The 16,709-nt window shown below is 46.4% G+C and overlaps 1 protein-coding gene across 1 annotated transcript in view; it reads left to right on the forward strand.

The window, feature by feature from the left end:
- The window catches only part of arap2 (ArfGAP with RhoGAP domain, ankyrin repeat and PH domain 2), a gene marked incomplete at both ends in the record, with an annotated part of 247,365 nt that overhangs the window by 26,742 nt on the left and 203,914 nt on the right, over positions 1–16,709 (forward strand). The window contains one exon of the mRNA XM_083640202.1: positions 9,541–9,661. Within this exon, the coding sequence (XP_083496328.1) occupies positions 9,541–9,661 (121 nt within the window). The remainder of the gene's footprint in view (positions 1–9,540; positions 9,662–16,709) is intronic.

Below are 16,709 nucleotides of genomic sequence, written 5' to 3' on the forward strand. Positions count from 1 at the left end.
TCAGCGCTCCCCAGCGTACTTCCAGCGTTTAACGGTCGGAAAAAGACGCTAGATGGACACACGGACTATGGCTGCAAAACGAACTCCGGTTTTGTAGAAGTCAATGGGAAAATGACCTGACCTCTCTTGACTTCTTGATTTATTACCTCAGTAAACATTTTCCTAAGGAGGTTATGGTCTCAATCGCTAATTTCAAGTCTTCCTCAATGCAGTATGGTGTTCATTTTGTAAACGATGGCCCCGTTTAGAGTAAAATAGCAGACTATGAAAAAAGCTGACTATGATCGGGGTGTGATTGACAGACCATTTAGCAGGCGGAGCTGCAGCTCTTCTCGTTCAAATAATGGTCACTTCTGGCTCCAAGAAAACCAAGATGGTGACGGTCCCAGTGCAAAACTCAAGGCTCCAAATCCCAGGCCAGAAACCAATGGGCGATGTCACGGTGGCTGTGTCCATCTTTTTATACAGTCTATGATGAACATGATGGCATCGGCCTCCACCTACTTAGTGCTTTCCCTCTCTCTCTCTCAATCACTCTCTCACTCTCACACACACACACACACACACGCACGCGCACGCACGCACGCACACTCACACACGCACACACGCTAAAACATTCCCATACTAGTTCTCTCCTTCGCCAAACTTTCAACACCCCGAAACTCCTTTTTATAGTTTGAAATCCAGTGGGATTCGTCAGCCCCAGACAGAACTAATCGCACTTAAGCTGAGACCTGCCGTCGCAGCCCCGCAGGTCTCTGGCCCCCGGTGATGTCATCCGCGGGGCGGTGGCGGTGGCGTGGGAGAGTAGCGAGACAGTCGATCTCACTTCCTCTCCTCCCCTGCAGCGCTGTATCCATCCCATCCATCTCATCAATCGCCCCGCCCCGCCCCGCCCCGCCCCGCCCCCCCCCCCCCCTTTCGTCCGATTTCGTCAACCCCGGGGGGGATTGACTCGGGGAGACCCCGTTTGGACCCCGAGATGTGATCCGTAGGGTCCCCGATGTACTGTCGTGCGTGTCCGCACGTGTGTGTGTGTGTGTGTGTGTGTGTGTGTGAAAACAGTCCAAGCAGTCCAAAGCCCAGGGCTTTGGGTTGTGAGGGGAGGAGGTGAAGGGGGGATGGCTGTGAGGGATGAAGGGATGAGAGGGTGGTTTTAGAGAGAGGTGTTAGGAGCGAGGATCAGTCTTTCAGCGTGTCAGTCTCTCTCAGTGTCTGTCTGTCTGTCTGACGCTGCAAAGTTCTTTCATAGCAAGCCTCCAAGCTCCTCCACTGTCTTGGGAAGAGAAGAGGAGGGGGGGGGGGGTTCTCTTCCCAAGACCTTGCCGCTGGCACTTAACCCCCCCACCCCCCCCCCCACAACCCCCCCCCCCCCACCCCCACCGAGTCTTTCCTTTCTCTCTTTCTTTTCACACGTGAGCTTTTCATCTGGTGCCTTGGCCAAATGTTGAAAGCATGTCATATTCCAAAGTTAAGTGCGTCGAGCGTTTAGCTTAGCCCCTTGGCACCAGTTTTAAGTTTTTTAAGTTTCAAATGCTTTGGAGCATTTTCAATTCATGTTAATTTTCAGACTTGGTCATATTTCAACCGGAAGCACGCATTTTTCAGTTGCAAAAAAATTATAAAAAATAAATAAATGCTTTGCCATAAACACTGTTTTTGTTTGTTTGTTTGTTTGTTTGTTTGCTTTTTAATTAAACAGAAGCATCTCTAAAGTTGCCCTTACATTTCTGATTAAGCACATGTGTCCCAAAGCGGAGGTTCCCAAACTTTCAAGGCTGATGATCATTTTGGCAAGTGCCTTCAAATAAACATGTATTTGACTGAGGACCCCCTCAGCTAGTTTTGCCAACGATAGATTAAATAATGATAACTAGTAAGATATTAGCAAAAAAAAAATCTAATTTTCACAGAGCATTATTCACCTTATGTAGCCCCGCCCACTTGACCCAGTTGTGTTATGACTTCCTGTTCAAAATTCCGCCTGTTTCAAAACCTAGTCTGCCTCTGGCTCTTCGGGGTCTGCACACACACACCTTAACTCCCCTCAGCAGTGTTGGCCACAGTTAACACAATCGAACACAATATAACACACTGTACTGTCACACAGGAAGTGTAAACACAACAGGAAGTCATTGGCTGACCCCTGACCCCTGACCCCTGCATCAGAACATACGGTGAATAGGAGCATCGTCTCAAAGATCTTTGGGGGAATGGCACTTTTTTGAACCACTGACTAAGGATGCATTATTGTCGTTGAGCTGCAGTTCCATGCTTTAACCAGTGGGTGTCCTCGTGCCTCCATTGGAAATCCAGTGGTTTAATGCTTAAGGACCTTAACTCCGTGCTGGTGGTGGAACTGTTTCCACCCCCTTTCTACCCTCCTCTCTCTTTCTCTCCACACGGTGCCTCTATTATTGTAGGCTTTAGCTCCATTGCTCCGACTTAATTGTTTCCTGACGTTTGCCCGCTCGTTTCTTTCTCTTTTTTTTTTAAACGAATATAGAGCCGTAGTTCTCCGACACAAGGTGGGGCCGTTCCACAAAAGTGCACAGCCGCCACGGAACGACACCGCTCGACAAATGTCGGGAGAGGTGAAATAAGGAGGAGAGAGATAGAGGGAGGGAGGGGAGTTGCGCAGAGCGCCAGAGTGGGATGGAGGTACAGGGAGAGAGGGAGGCCAGCAAGGGGAGTGCAGGGGAGATCTTGGCAGAAGGAGGCAAATCAGGTGTATCCATTATTGGAGAGAGAGAGAGAGAGAGAGAGAGATAGTGTAGGCCTCATTGCTTCCTTGGCAGGCCTGTGAGATTAGTCTATAAACTGTGTGTGTGTGTGTGTGTGTGTGTGTGTGGGTGTGTGTGGGTGCGTGTGCGTGTGTGGGTGTGTGTGTGCGCGTGTGTGTGTGTGCGTGCGTGTGTGTGGGTGTGTGTGTGTGTGGGTGTGCGTTTGTGCGCGCGTTTGTGCATCCGCGTCCACTGTTAACTTTGACCACGTCTTTTCGTCAACAGCGGCTCTCTGCACCCCAGAGTATTTACAGATACACACTTTGCGCAATTAAGCAACTCTCTCCTCCATGACCCAAAAACTACAATTAAAACAATTAATTACCGCCGCTGCTAACCCATGTTAGGTGTAATTATCAGCATATCGCCACAGAGCTAGTCCTCTCTCACACGCAGTTTCTCCTTTCCTCACCTTCGTTAACTTCTATCTAAATTTAGAGAGAGAGACTGAGAGAGAGAGAGAGAGAGAGAGAGAGAGAGCGAGCGAGAGAGAGAGAGACTGAGAGAGAGAGTGAGAGAGAGAGAGAGAGAGAGAGAGAGACTGAGAGAGAGAGTGAGAGAGAGATTGGTGTGAAATTCCCGGGGAGAGAGAGGCACTGGCTGGCTGTGGCTAATTAGCTGGAGCCACTCCTTTGCCATTGTTAACATCCTGCTTTAATACGAGCGGAAGGACCCCTCCCTGACCCGCTCGGGCGTCTTCATTCCTGCCCGACGTCTCTCTCTCTTTGCTAACACTCGATTTTTCTCTCCTCCTTCCGGTATCCTGCACCGTGTCACAGATCCTCTTCCTCTTCTTCACTATGGATTTGCACTGTCGTGACTTGCCTCTGTGTTTATCTCTCTCTCTCTCTTCTCTTGTTTGGTGTGTGTAGTCCTCTCCTTGTGTTGTGTTGTCTCTCTCTCTCTTCTCTTGTTTGGTGTGTGTAGTCCTCTCCTTGTGTTGTGTTGTCTCTCTCTCTCTTCTCTTGTTTGGTGTGTGTAGTCCTCTCCTTGTGTTGTGTTGTCTCTCTCTCTCTTCTCTTGTTTGGTGTGTGTAGTCCTCTCCTTGTGTTGTGTTGTCTCTCTCTCTCTTCTCTTGTTTGGTGTGTGTAGTCCTCTCCTTGTGTTGTGTTGTCTCTCTCTCTCTTCTCTTGTTTGGTGTGTGTAGTCCTCTCCTTGTGTTTTGTTGTCTCTCTCTCTTCTCTTGTTTGGTGTGTGTAGTCCTCTCCTTGTGTTTTGTTGTCTCTCTCTCTTCTCTTGTTTGGTGTGTGTAGTCCTCTCCTTGTGTTTTGTTGTCTCTCTCTCTTCTCTTGTTTGGTGTGTGTAGTCCTCTCCTTGTGTTTTGTTGTCTCTCTCTCTTCTCTTGTTTGGTGTGTGTAGTCCTCTCCTTGTGTTGTGTTGTCTCTCTCTCTCTCTCTTCTCTTGTTTGGTGTGTGTAGTCCTCTCCTTGTGTTTTGTTGTCTCTCTCTCTCTTCTCTTGTTTGGTGTGTGTAGTCCTCTCCTTGTGTTGTGTTGTCTCTCTCTCTCTTCTCTTGTTTGGTGTGTGTAGTCCTCTCCTTGTGTTGTGTTGTCTCTCTCTCTCTTCTCTTGTTTGGTGTGTGTAGTCCTCTCCTTGTGTTTTGTTGTCTCTCTCTCTCTTCTCTTGTTTGGTGTGTGTAGTCCTCTCCTTGTGTTTTGTTGTCTCTCTCTCTTCTCTTGTTTGGTGTGTGTAGTCCTCTCCTTGTGTTGTGTTGTCTCTCTCTCTCTTCTCTTGTTTGGTGTGTGTAGTCCTCTCCTTGTGTTGTGTTGTCTCTCTCTCTCTTCTCTTGTTTGGTGTGTGTAGTCCTCTCCTTGTGTTTTGTTGTCTCTCTCTCTCTTCTCTTGTTTGGTGTGTGTAGTCCTCTCCTTGGCCTTTCACACAAACCTAATTTCTCTTTTCTTTTCCTCATTTCACGCTCTCTCCATCCCTCCTGCTCCTCACCCTCACCCCCACTCACCCTCACCCCCACTCTCCCTCACTGACTCGCTGGCAGGTATTTTTGGCTGTATGCTCTCTAGAAATAGGCTTTGTTGGATGGCAAGGTCACTGGCTTAATTATGAATGGTGAGAGGGAGTCAGAAGTCCGCTTCCCTTCCACTCTTCCTTCCTTCCACCCTCAGGGCCGCTGGAAGTCATTTTAAGCAGGGGGTGCTGGGAGGAAGGGACATTTTTTTTTACATTTTTTTGCCATATTTAGAGGAATATCTCATTTTAAATTAACATTAGGATACTGTTGTGATGTAATTATTCAGTATTTTCTCCTTTTCTCACTCATTCAGAGCAAAGAGGGAGATATATAGCATGATGATAATGCTCTATATCTCCCTATTTGCTCTGAATACACCAGTTAACATGACACAGACTTAACACGATAGAAATATTATCAGCAAACTTAATGACTAGACTAATTATTCTGATCTGAATGGCATATATCAAGAAACATTGACTCCTCTCTTTGCTGTATAGTGGGAGGTGCATTTTTGAGTAGGCTATTAAAATAGCATGTCAAGTTCACATTTCTTTATTGCCAGATTAAACAATTCGTATTGGTTGTTGGTTGGTTCAACACAACATGTGCGTGCATGCGCGCTTCTTCTTCTTCTCTAGGCTAGCCTACAAGCATGTAACTTCCTTGATTGTTATTGTTGATAATTTTATTTAAATAGGCTACATTTTCATTTCCCGAAACATTCTTAACTCATTGAGTGCCAATGACGACTTTAGTCGTCAATTGCTTTAGTAACGTTGAGTGCCAATGACGACTAAAGTCGTCAATTGCGTTTTTTGACAGTTGGACGTGGATCAAAGCCAGATCCATCTCCTGTAAAATTTTGGGGCATGTTGAATGTGTATAACCTATTTTACCGACCCATTAGGTGGCAACAGTGCTCTCCAGATTAGAGAAAGGCCAGGAGAAAAGAGAGAAGAAGTCATGAGGAAACGGAAATCGCATCGATATGCATGAAGCATAACGTTAGCTGTGCCTGTGAACAGCAGTCAATCTGCTGCCACCACAATTGAGCTCCTCCGTCTCCGCTGCGATAGCCCCTCCATATGATTTAGTTGCCGACACCAGCGTCTTTCTGAAAAGTTACATTATTCTCAGCTGGGAGCCGGCGACAGGCTGTGAAAAAGCGGGGGGATGCAGCGCACTTTTCAGTGCAGACAGAGCAAAAGCAGAGCGAGAGCAAACGCAGCAGAGCCCCAGAGACACTCCCACGGAGGAGGAGGAGGGGGGTGGGGCACGCAGGGCAGCAGAAAGCCCAGAAAGCCCAGAATCAGACGCAGCTTCATCCAAGCTCACAACCGAAACCCCAGAAACGAGCGAGCCCGATCCAGACTGCCCCGACGAGCGGCCGCCATCCAGGCAGCAGAGACTCACCTGACACAAGCAGCACTCAGAGCGAGCAGAGCCACCAGAGACACACCCACGGAGGAGGAGTTTGCAGTAGAGGGGGGGGGTGCTGTTATATTGAAGGAAATTACTGTTCAGATGTTTCAGGTCAGAAAATATTAGCTTCAGAGTCAGTGATTTGCTTGAAATGCTATATTTCACAAAAGGCTCAATATCTCAGCTTCTAGATGGAAACGCCAATTTTTTCTGTTTTTGACCTATCTTCTCCGGCTGATAACTAAAGAACGGAAAATGATATCAATAAACTTTTTTTTGCTGCTGATACAATAGAGTCTCATCGTTCTTTGTGCGTGTTCGGTGTTTACATAGTAATATCACACAATATTCTGTGGGCCTCGAGAAATCACTGAAAACGCTCTGAAACTCTGGCACTGGGAGCGTCCGTTCTCCAAAAGTGGCTGGCACTCAATGAGTTAAACAAGAAAGGAACATAGTGCACTGCAAAATATTTGTCATTACATTTGTAATTTTTTTTTTTTTTTTTTTTTTCCGAAAAAATCTAGGGGGTGCTGCAGCACCTGCAGCACCCCTACCTCCCGCGGCCCTGTCCACCCTTGCTTCCTTCTTTCCTTCCTTCTTTGGTCCATTCCTTCCTTCCTTCTCTCCTCCCTCCTCGCCCTTACTGGCCACTCTTGTCTGTCTTCACTCTAACACATCACCACATAGTAATGTGCATCACAATCACCAGCAGCAGCCATTATTATATTGCACCCAGGCCTGCGGAGAATCCAAATTCAGGTCAAGCCTGTTGAAGAGCGACAGAGAGGAAGAAAAAAGGAGAGACCTCTGTTTTCTCTCTCCATATCGGTGTACTTTGCAATGATAATGACATTATCGACATGAATAATGCAGTGTCTGCAACGACCTTTTTTCTTTTTTTTTTAGAACTTATATAATAAAAACGACCCTTTTTTTTATTATAGAATTTATATAAACCCCGCGATTTTCACGCCACTACAGAAGCATAATGTGCTGTCCCCCTAGTTCACTCTGCTGCAAGAACATTATAATAATATGACGTTCTTAGCTTTCTCTGAGCGCTTGGAGGGCACTTCTCTCCTGCACTCGCTGCACCGCGGGAATTGAATACTGATTCGGCGCCGTTTCCATTCCGCCCTTTGCAAATGACAATATGGAGGTTGGGTTACCGGTTCCGCGCCCTTTCTCTCTCTCTCTCTCTCTCTCTCTCTCTCTCCCTCCCTCTCTTCCCCTGCTGCAACAATGACCCAGTATAGTGTCGCCCGCCGTTGTCGGGGGGGAGCGCAAAGAGGGTCACGAAAGCCTCCAGCGCGACACCACGCTCCTTATTTGGATGCCTTTGCTGGAGCTGCCGGGGGAGCGTGGGGGGTAATGAAACGCTAACGCCACACCAAATCCCACTTTGCCCCGCCAATAACGAGCCCTTCCTGTGCGTTACCCAAATCCCTCTTTATACATATTTGACAAGTTTGTTTTCAGTGTGTAGGTTTGTTTTAGAAGTCTCGCAAACACCCGGATGTCGATGCTGTGTGTGTGTGTGTGTGTGTGTGTGTGTGTGTGTGTGTGTGTGTGTGTGTGTGTGTGTGTGTGTGGGGTGGGGGCGGGGTTGGACCGTTTCCTTCATTGCACCTCTGTTTCACATCGTGCATAAACACGACGGCACGGTGGCTCAGTGGTTAGCACTGTTGCCTCACAGCAAGAAGGTCCCAGGTTCGAACCGCCGGTCCGTCCCAGGTCCTTTCTGTGTGGAGTTGGCATGTTCTCCCCGTGTCCGTGTGGGTTTGCTCCGGATGCTCCGGTTTCCTCCCACCACCATCAAAGACATGTATGTTAGGGTTAATACTCCTGTCAGTGGCACTGGCAAAAAGAACTGGACTTGGTCCCCGGGCACTGCACTGCGGCTGCCCACTGCTCCTAGTTCTAGGAAGGTTCCTAGTATGCGGATGGGTCAAATGCAGAGGATGAATTTCCCCATATGGGGATAAATAAAGGATAACTTAACTTACATTACATAACAACACTTCATTTCATATTGGATTTAGTTTATAACTCGAAGCAAGATCATCTTCTGTTTAGGTCAAAGATCACCTCGATGCAAATGAGTGCCGGCTTGCAAAACAGCATTCAGCTCATACCCAAAAATATCCAGTTTTCCAATGATCAATTCCAACACAAACTCTATTATTCTTGCAGAAGGTTTTGATTTTGGATACTGCTGGTCCAGGAACCAGAGTGCCATTTCTCAAAGTTTTTGCTTGAAAGGAACAAGGAAGCTATTTCTGTAAAATACATTTGACGCCGCACTGATGGGCTGTGACTTTGCTTCGATAAGGATGCCTGTCAGTGGGGATATTTGATGGCGTTTCAAATTGAAGGAGATCTTATGAGCAGCAGAAGGTAATTCAACTCTGAATTACTCGTGTATTGACGCAAACACAACGCACCCGACGACAACGAGGGCAGGACTGCAGATGCAGATGATAGGAATGAACCAAAATTCAATAAGACTCTTAGGCCTTGGCCACACTGATCCGTCAGAAAATGGACAGAATTATTGAACGGACAGATGTCTGTCCGATGAGAACTGAGTCTACGTCAAACCCCTCGCCGAAAGCGCCAGGGCTGCTCTGCGGCCGGCGAGCCTGCCTGCGCAGCCTGCGTGCAGCTCCTTGGAAATGTGACTCGATGCAAATGACATGAACAGTGCGAGTATAATATAATGTAGATCATGTGCAGATAACTGGAGAGAAGTATATGCACTACATTCTCCCCTTGGACTAACTTATAGTCACTGAAATCCTAGTGAAATCACACAATTTTACTCATTTTGCTGGGGAATCCCTTATAGCCTCGTTCACCGCCTCGGCCATCTTCTTTGAAAAGTTGAAACAAATCTCGGAACGCCTCCTCTCGAGACCTCGACTCTGATTGGCTAAACGGACAGTGACTATCCGACCATCCGATACGTCCGTCCAGAAAAAGTTCATCCCTCTTCAACTTTCTGTCCATCAAAACGTATGCAAATATTCTGGATACGTTCGCTTCTGAGTGCTCCACGGACAGTCGGACAGTTGTCATTGAAAATGAATGGAAGTGAACAGAGAAATGAACGCACACGGACAGACACCACGGATCAGTGTGGCCAAGGCCTTAGCGTGTGTGAAGCCGTGTGTGTGTGTGTGTGTGTGCGTGTGCGTACTGTGTGCAATACATACTGTAGGCTACCAACTGTGCTTGGTGTGCGTTTGCGCTTGTCTGCCTTTGTAGTCCATCTTTTTCACTGCGTAAAGATTAAGAGGGACTGAGTTTGGTTCATCTAAAAGGACTGTGCATCTCTGTTCATCGGTCTCTATCTCTCTCTCCAGGAGATCTACTCCAAGGGGATGGTCCTGTCCAGCGCTATCCGGCAGGTCAGAGGACTGGGGGACAACAAGTTTGAGGTGGTCACCGCCCTCCGGACCTTCATATTCCGGGCAGACAGAGAAGGTACAGTACAGTCAAGTGCAGCCCTCAGCTTCTCCTGCCTCTCCTCTAGGGGTGTCAAAAATAATCGATTATAAGATGCATCGCGATGCGGACCTGCACGATTCTGCATCGATTCACAAATGTCAAAAATCGATTATTATTATTATTATTATATATTTTTTTTATATAATCAAATAAAATATAATGGAAGTACATGCAGTTGTTTATTTTAATTATGGATCATAATACAATGCAATTCTAAATGCACTTTTATTTTAAAAGTAGCCACACAGTGAGAAAAAAGAAAGTGAGAAAAAAAATCATGTATTCGGGAAAAAAAGTGATGCATCGAGATGCATCGATAATCGTTATCGAATCGAATCGTAGCCCTCTGAATGGTAATCGAATCGAATCGTGAGGCCAGTGAAGATTCACAGCCCTACTCTCCTCTGCTGTCTAGGTGTCACAGCCCGCTGCTCATTCCCGTCTAGAACGACAGCAAACAGAGCGCTCCACCAGGGACCTGATAAGCTAGCGAACCAGGAGGCACTGTTTAGTAGGGAGTTGCAGATAAAGGCCTGTCAGCAAACAGTAAGAAGCCTTTATTGCTCGGCTAGTTCATTTGCAGAACATTAAACACGGACATGTTTCGCCCAACATCAGGGGCAAAAAGTACCAACATTCACACGTGGTATTTATCTCTAAGCCTTAGAGAATACCACGTGTGAATGTTGGTACTTTTTGCCCCTTAAGGCCTACAAAATAACCCTGCAGCCGGAGGCAGAACTCGCCACCTTCGGCTGCTCGGAGTCCTCTCTGGACTTCCCCTACAGCTGTGTGGCAGTCTCTGACGCTGTGGACAACTTTTGGCTGTCGCCAAAAGACTCATTCTGAAGGAATGGAGGTCCCCCTCTTCACCTTCTTTTCTGGTGTTCTCTGATGGACATGATCTCTGTTATACAGATGGAGAGACCCGGGTTCCCTGAGAGCCAACTTTTCTTGGTCAAACCAAAGCGATTCCATTATATTCAGAATTCTGAATATAGCTGAATCGCTTGGTTTGACCAAGTAAAACTCTTTAAATCAAGATTTTTCAAAACATCAATGGAAAAATTAATGGGGAATGAAATCCCATAGGCCCCATGCCATTGACCGAATGTGATTTTTTTTACATACAGTACATTGTTTACAGATTTGACGTGATTTTGTAAAAAAAAAACAAAAAAAAAAATGCAATATTTACTGAGTTTGAGTATGATGAAAGGTTTTCACCAATATCATACAGTAATTTGATTCATGGACCAAAGATGACCTGGAGCTCTAAAGCACCTTGGTTAAAAATGCATTAAGCCGCTCGTTCTCTCTTAAGCAATTAAGCAGTTCATATTACGATTACGATTCCGACCCCCCCCCCCCCCCCCCGCCCCCCCCCGCCCCCTCGATTCATTTTTCGTTGAGAAACGCTGGAATTGCCGGCCGGTGTCTTTCCTGACCGGATTGGGAGATCTCAAACTAAAGCAATATTGACACATGGTGCGCTAGGAATAGAACCATCAATATTTGACCTACCGATCAGAAGTATTGAGCATCAGGTTATCGCTCTTGTACAAGTTCAAGCGGTCTTTACGCCGTCAATAAATACTGTGGAAGAAAAGTGGAACGAGCCCATAGGTTGCTGGTCAGCATGTGACCCTGAGGCTGATTGAGCATGTTGTGATGCCTCTAGCCTGACTCACTATGTATTTTCATCTCGAGGTCGATAGCAGTTCAAAGCCCCGGGTCGAAACACGCGTGTGCGACACGAGAGATGTAGTTGATTGACAAAACTAAACCTTTTCAGATTCAGAACAAACTGCGACTTTCTTGAGATGCATAGTTATCTTTTAAATGGACAAAATGTACATGTGTGTGTGTGTACCCCCGGTGGCACAATTCAAACGGGATCAAAAAAGTATCGTCTCTCGCCCGTTCACCCCCATTCGTATTTTTTCAGACGCTGGTACCGAGAGAATGGCAGGAAGTGGCGTTCACTTTGGCGCTCTATTACAAATAATTTACTGCACATTTGCGGTTTAAACAAGCAATAGCCAACAACTTGTGTCATATCCAATACTCAATGACTGCCCGTGGTGTTTCCCCCTACCATTCTACAGCGCCCCCCGCCAGGCCACAATTTTTAATAAAAAGAATAAATACGATTTTTTTTGTCCTGCTCTCCCCAAAATGTCAATAAACCTTTATGGCATATTATTACAATACAACAATACTGGTGTTGACAGTGTTGACAGTAATAGAAGATGCCAAATCATCAATCATCAATCATCAAATCAAGCATTTTGCTTTTAGGAGCATCGTGCGGCGCTGTTCCAAAACGCGTCAACCTGTGTCGTTTGCCTGGGAAACGCACATCCCATAATCACAACTGTTCGCATCGCATCCCATAATAGTATGATGGTACTTGGGGATGCCATTGCGAACATAGATGCGAACAGGTTAGCTAAAAGTTTAGCGTCGCCAGCGAGGGGCCCCCACCGTTGCGGTCGGGGTACGTTTCGAAATCCCTCCGGGCCTGAGCATTTTTTCTAGGGGAAACACTGCCTGCCCGTTCCGTACAGTTATGAGGCATGGCTCCTCGGTGGCATCATTCATCAGTGTCTGCTAGCTTGATGGTCATACGCCAGCCACGCTCAGCCATCCTGGGGCGGGCGGGCGGGGTCCAGGTTCGGACGAACGTGGCCTCTTGACTGTCTGGGATCCACGGGAAGACTCCCGCAGATGAAAGGGTTAGGAGGGGAGGATGGAGACGGAGAGAGAGAGCGAGAGAGAGAGAGAGAGAGAGAGAGGAGAGAACTTACCCCCGTCACCTCATGCATCTTTAAACAGGCGCGCTCGGCGAGCGGCGGAGAGTCATCAATCTTTGGGGAAACACATGGCAGAGAGGGGGAGAGAGAGAGAGAGGGAGGGAGGGGGAGAGAGGGAAAGAGAAGGAGTAGGTTAGTCAGTGTTGATGCAGTAGGGGTGAGAGAGAGAGAGAGAGAGAGAGAGAGGGGAAATGATGGAGTGATAGTTAGAGGAGTACAGATGTGCAATATTGGATTTTCTTTTGCCGATACCCGATATGCCAATTGCCGATGCAGATACCGATTTTTTTCCCCCACCTAATTTCAGAGAACATCAAGTCTCGCCTGTGGTGGAATGAACACATTATTGCTGTTATCGTGATGGCGCACTGGCAGATGCAGACATGAATACAGTACAATGGTTCTCTCAAAATGTACACATTCGCTGGGGGAAATTAGAAAACTACTTCCAAGTTACTTAGGTTATGTAAAACATGCCTTAATTAATTAATTATTTATTTATTTATTTATTTATTTATTTATTCATTTATTTATTCATTTATTTATTCGTTTATGTAGCACATTTTTCTTTCAAACAAAACGGTAAGATTCATCCTACTCAAACAGGCTTGGATGATGGTCTCCCCGGGTTAGGGGTTAGCGTCATTTATTCATTTTATCGGCCTATCATACCGGCGGAAATGTTCATTTCGGGGCCGATGCCGAATGCCTTGGGAGGGACAGAAGCGAGGGAGTAGCAGGAACGGAAAGAGAAGGAACCCCAAAAAAAAAAACCCAAGAAGAACGGAAGAGCGTGCAATCTCTCCGCGTGGAACAGAAGACCAAAAAAGACACGGGAGAGGTAAAGGCGAGAGACAGGAGAGAGATGAAAAGGGCAGAGTGAAGAGAGAGAGAGAGAGAGAGAGGGAGAGAGAGAGAGAGAGAGGGAGAGGGGGGGGGAGAGAGAGAGAGAGAGAGAGGGAGAGAGAGGAGGAGGAGGAGGAGGAGGGGAGAGAAGCCAGTGAATAATTGAAGGCCACCGGAGAGAGTGTGCACACAGCTGTCGGCTGAATCTCCACTTGATCCGCAGGTGGCCTCTTCCCTCAGGTACTGTCAGCTTGAGAGAGAGGAGGGGGGGGAAGAGGGGGGAGGGAGGGGGGGGGGGGAGAGGGGGAGAGAAGAAAGGGAGAATGAAGGAGAGTTTGGTAGGGAGGGAGTGATGGGAAACGGTCAAGGCAGAGAGAGAAGGAGAGGTATGGAGAGGGTGTTGCTCAGACAGAGAGACAAGCGAGAGAAGGGGCGTCCGGGTAGTGTAGCAGTAGATTCCCTGCCTACCAACACGAGGGTCGCAGGTTCGCGACCCCCCCACCCACCCCCCCCCCCCCCCCCCCCGCCGTCGATAACGATTATCGATGCATCTCGATGCATAAATCGATGCATCACTTTTTTTCCCGAATACATGATTTTTTTTCTCACTTTCTTTTTTCTCAGTGTGGCTACTTTTAAAATAAAAGTGCATTTAGAATTGCATTGTATTATGATCCATAATTAAAATAAACAACTGCATGTACTTCCATTATATTTTTATTTGATTATATAAAAAATAATAATAATAATAATAATAATAATCGATTTTTGACATTTGTGAATCGATGCAGAATCGTGCACGTCCGCATCGCGATGCATCTTATAATCGATTCTTTTTGTGTCTGCGGGTGGGAAGCCGGATTAGGGGCGTGTGTCCTGGTCACTGCGCCCAGCGCCTCCTCTGGTCGGTCGGGGCGTCTGTTCGGGGCGGAAGGGAACTGGTGGGAATAGCGTGATCGTCCCACGTGCTGCTACGTCCTGCCGGTGAAGCTCCCCGGTGTCAGGTGATGCGCATGTGTCGGAGGAAGCATGGTGCTAGTCTACGGCTCTCCCCAGATCGGCAGAGGGTGGAGCAGTGACCGGGGCAGCAGGGGGACATTGGCGAAGTACAATTGGGGAGAAAATAAGGGTGGGGAATCAGAAAAATCAGAAAAATAATGGATGTGCACACCACTGGAGCTCCCGTGTAGTTTTTTTAATTTATTTTTTAAATTTCTACAAATCAGAAAAATAAGACATGCAACAGAGAGGATGGGGTATGTTGTGTAAAAAAACAAATGTCGATCATTTGTATTCCGATGCTTAGGCGATTGTCTTTTCCCACCAGCTAAAGCATGTTGGGTTTGTTTGAGAATGACAGCAAGACTCAGAGTTAGAAATGTCGAGAAGGAGGAGGACGTGAGAGAGCAGGTTAGGCTCAGGCCAGAGAGAAAGAAAGTTTGACCCAGAAGCAGACATTTCAATTAGTTAAGATATTTAGCGTTATATTCATATTTCTATAGAGAAATAAATAAATATGTATATACCGGTATATGTAAATATATATAAATATATATATATGTATAAATATGTATTTATATATATATTTATTTATATATATTTATTTATATATATATATATATATATATATATATATATATATATATATATATATATATATATATATAATATATATATATATATATAAATCATCATTTTATCTTCTATTGTCTTCTTCCATCTTATCTTTAACTGATCTAGCTTTTATTACATTCTATTTTGCTTTTCATCCTACGACTATACTATGACTTAAATGTCTGTTCTTTCCCACCTCTGTCCTCGTGTGAACTTTAACCCCTGTTCATTCTCCTCTTATTGCCTTTTAACCCATTGATACCTGATGCAGCATTTGCGTGTATATCCCTCATTTGTGTGTGTATCCCTTTAAGACGGTTTGCGGTCTTAAAGGGATACACACACAAATGCTGCATCAGGTATCAATGGGTTAAACTCATCATTTGTGTACTCTGCTTCCAAAAGCGGCTGAGCAGAGTTGTAAAATAAGGGAGGGGAAGGAGGCACATTTATTTGATTGAAGGAAATACAAAGCCGGGTGATGTGAGGAGGTGTTAGAAACAATGTGTGCGTATTCACCTTATTCCTGGACCTACGTTTCCCATGATTCTCAGCGGTTGCCGGTTGTCGGCTTCCTGTTTAAATTTTTTTCACTAGTAAGGACGTGCGCGCCGCTGTCAAAGAGTGGGAACGTTTGGCTTATTTGATCCGAAATGGCTAAAAATAGTAACGTTGTGTGGTTGCATAGCAACGATATTTTACAAAAACGAAGTGAATGTCAATTCACTGGTACTGTGCGGGCTTTTTTTTAGCCGAAATTGCTAAAAACAGTATGTGGTTGCATAGCGGCCGCTTTTGTTTTGAAGGCTAAACGTCCAAACCGGAACTCTTATTATTTGGTTATTGAACGTAGCTTTAGTGGTCTCTCTCCATTCAAGATTCAAGATATTGTCACTCCGTTGTACAATTATGCACGCGTGAAATTATTGTGCTGGGGGGGCATCATTACAAGACATAGATAGGTACGAAGTCCCAACAATTATTATGATTATTTTCAGTCTCTTTCGCTATGAACGGTCCTGGGCGGAAACAGGCAACCCGGCAGCTGGAAACAGGGAGGGAGGGTGTCATGGAAGCGCACACGGTCTCACCAGGAAACTGGTGAATAGGTGGCGGGGTGAGAAGATCTGAGGAGGTGGTAGAAACAATGTGTGCGTATAGGTGGCGGGGTGAGAAGACGAGTGAAGAACAAAGAAGACAGGCCAGCATCAAGTCTTTGTGTTTGTACATTCCCGTTGATGGAGACTGCGTGGGCGGCCTCTGAGATCTCTGTCGACCGCTCTCATCTCATCCACGCTCGCTCTCTCTCTCTCTCTCTCTGCAGAGAGGGGAGTAGCCTTTCAAACACGAGGAGATATACATTGGTTCAGGAGTGATGGAGCTTCTTGTGGCGGGTGCGTTTAGCTGCTGAGGGTCACTGTGGATCCTCTGCATACGCGCGCGTGCGCAGGAGGTGAGGGGATGTTCAAGTCCAAATCATTTTGGCGAGATTGCTCACAGGCTCACATGTGAAATGTTTGCACCAAGTCACCAACCCCACAAAAAACACATGCACATACACTTGTTTTTGCTTCTTTTTTTTTACAGTGTCTCCTCTTCCTCCTCTTCTCTGCCTCCTCTCACCTCCTCCCTCCTCTTCTCTGCCTCCTCTCACCTCCCTCCTCCCTCTGCCTCCTCCCTCCTCCCTCTGCCTCCTCTCACCTCCTCCCTCCTCCTCTCACCTCCTCTCACCTCCTCCCTCTGCCTCC

The sequence above is a fragment of the Poromitra crassiceps genome (genome assembly GCF_964638095.1).
Source record: "Poromitra crassiceps genome assembly, chromosome: 7".
Taxonomy (NCBI): Eukaryota; Metazoa; Chordata; class Actinopteri; order Beryciformes; family Melamphaidae; genus Poromitra; species Poromitra crassiceps.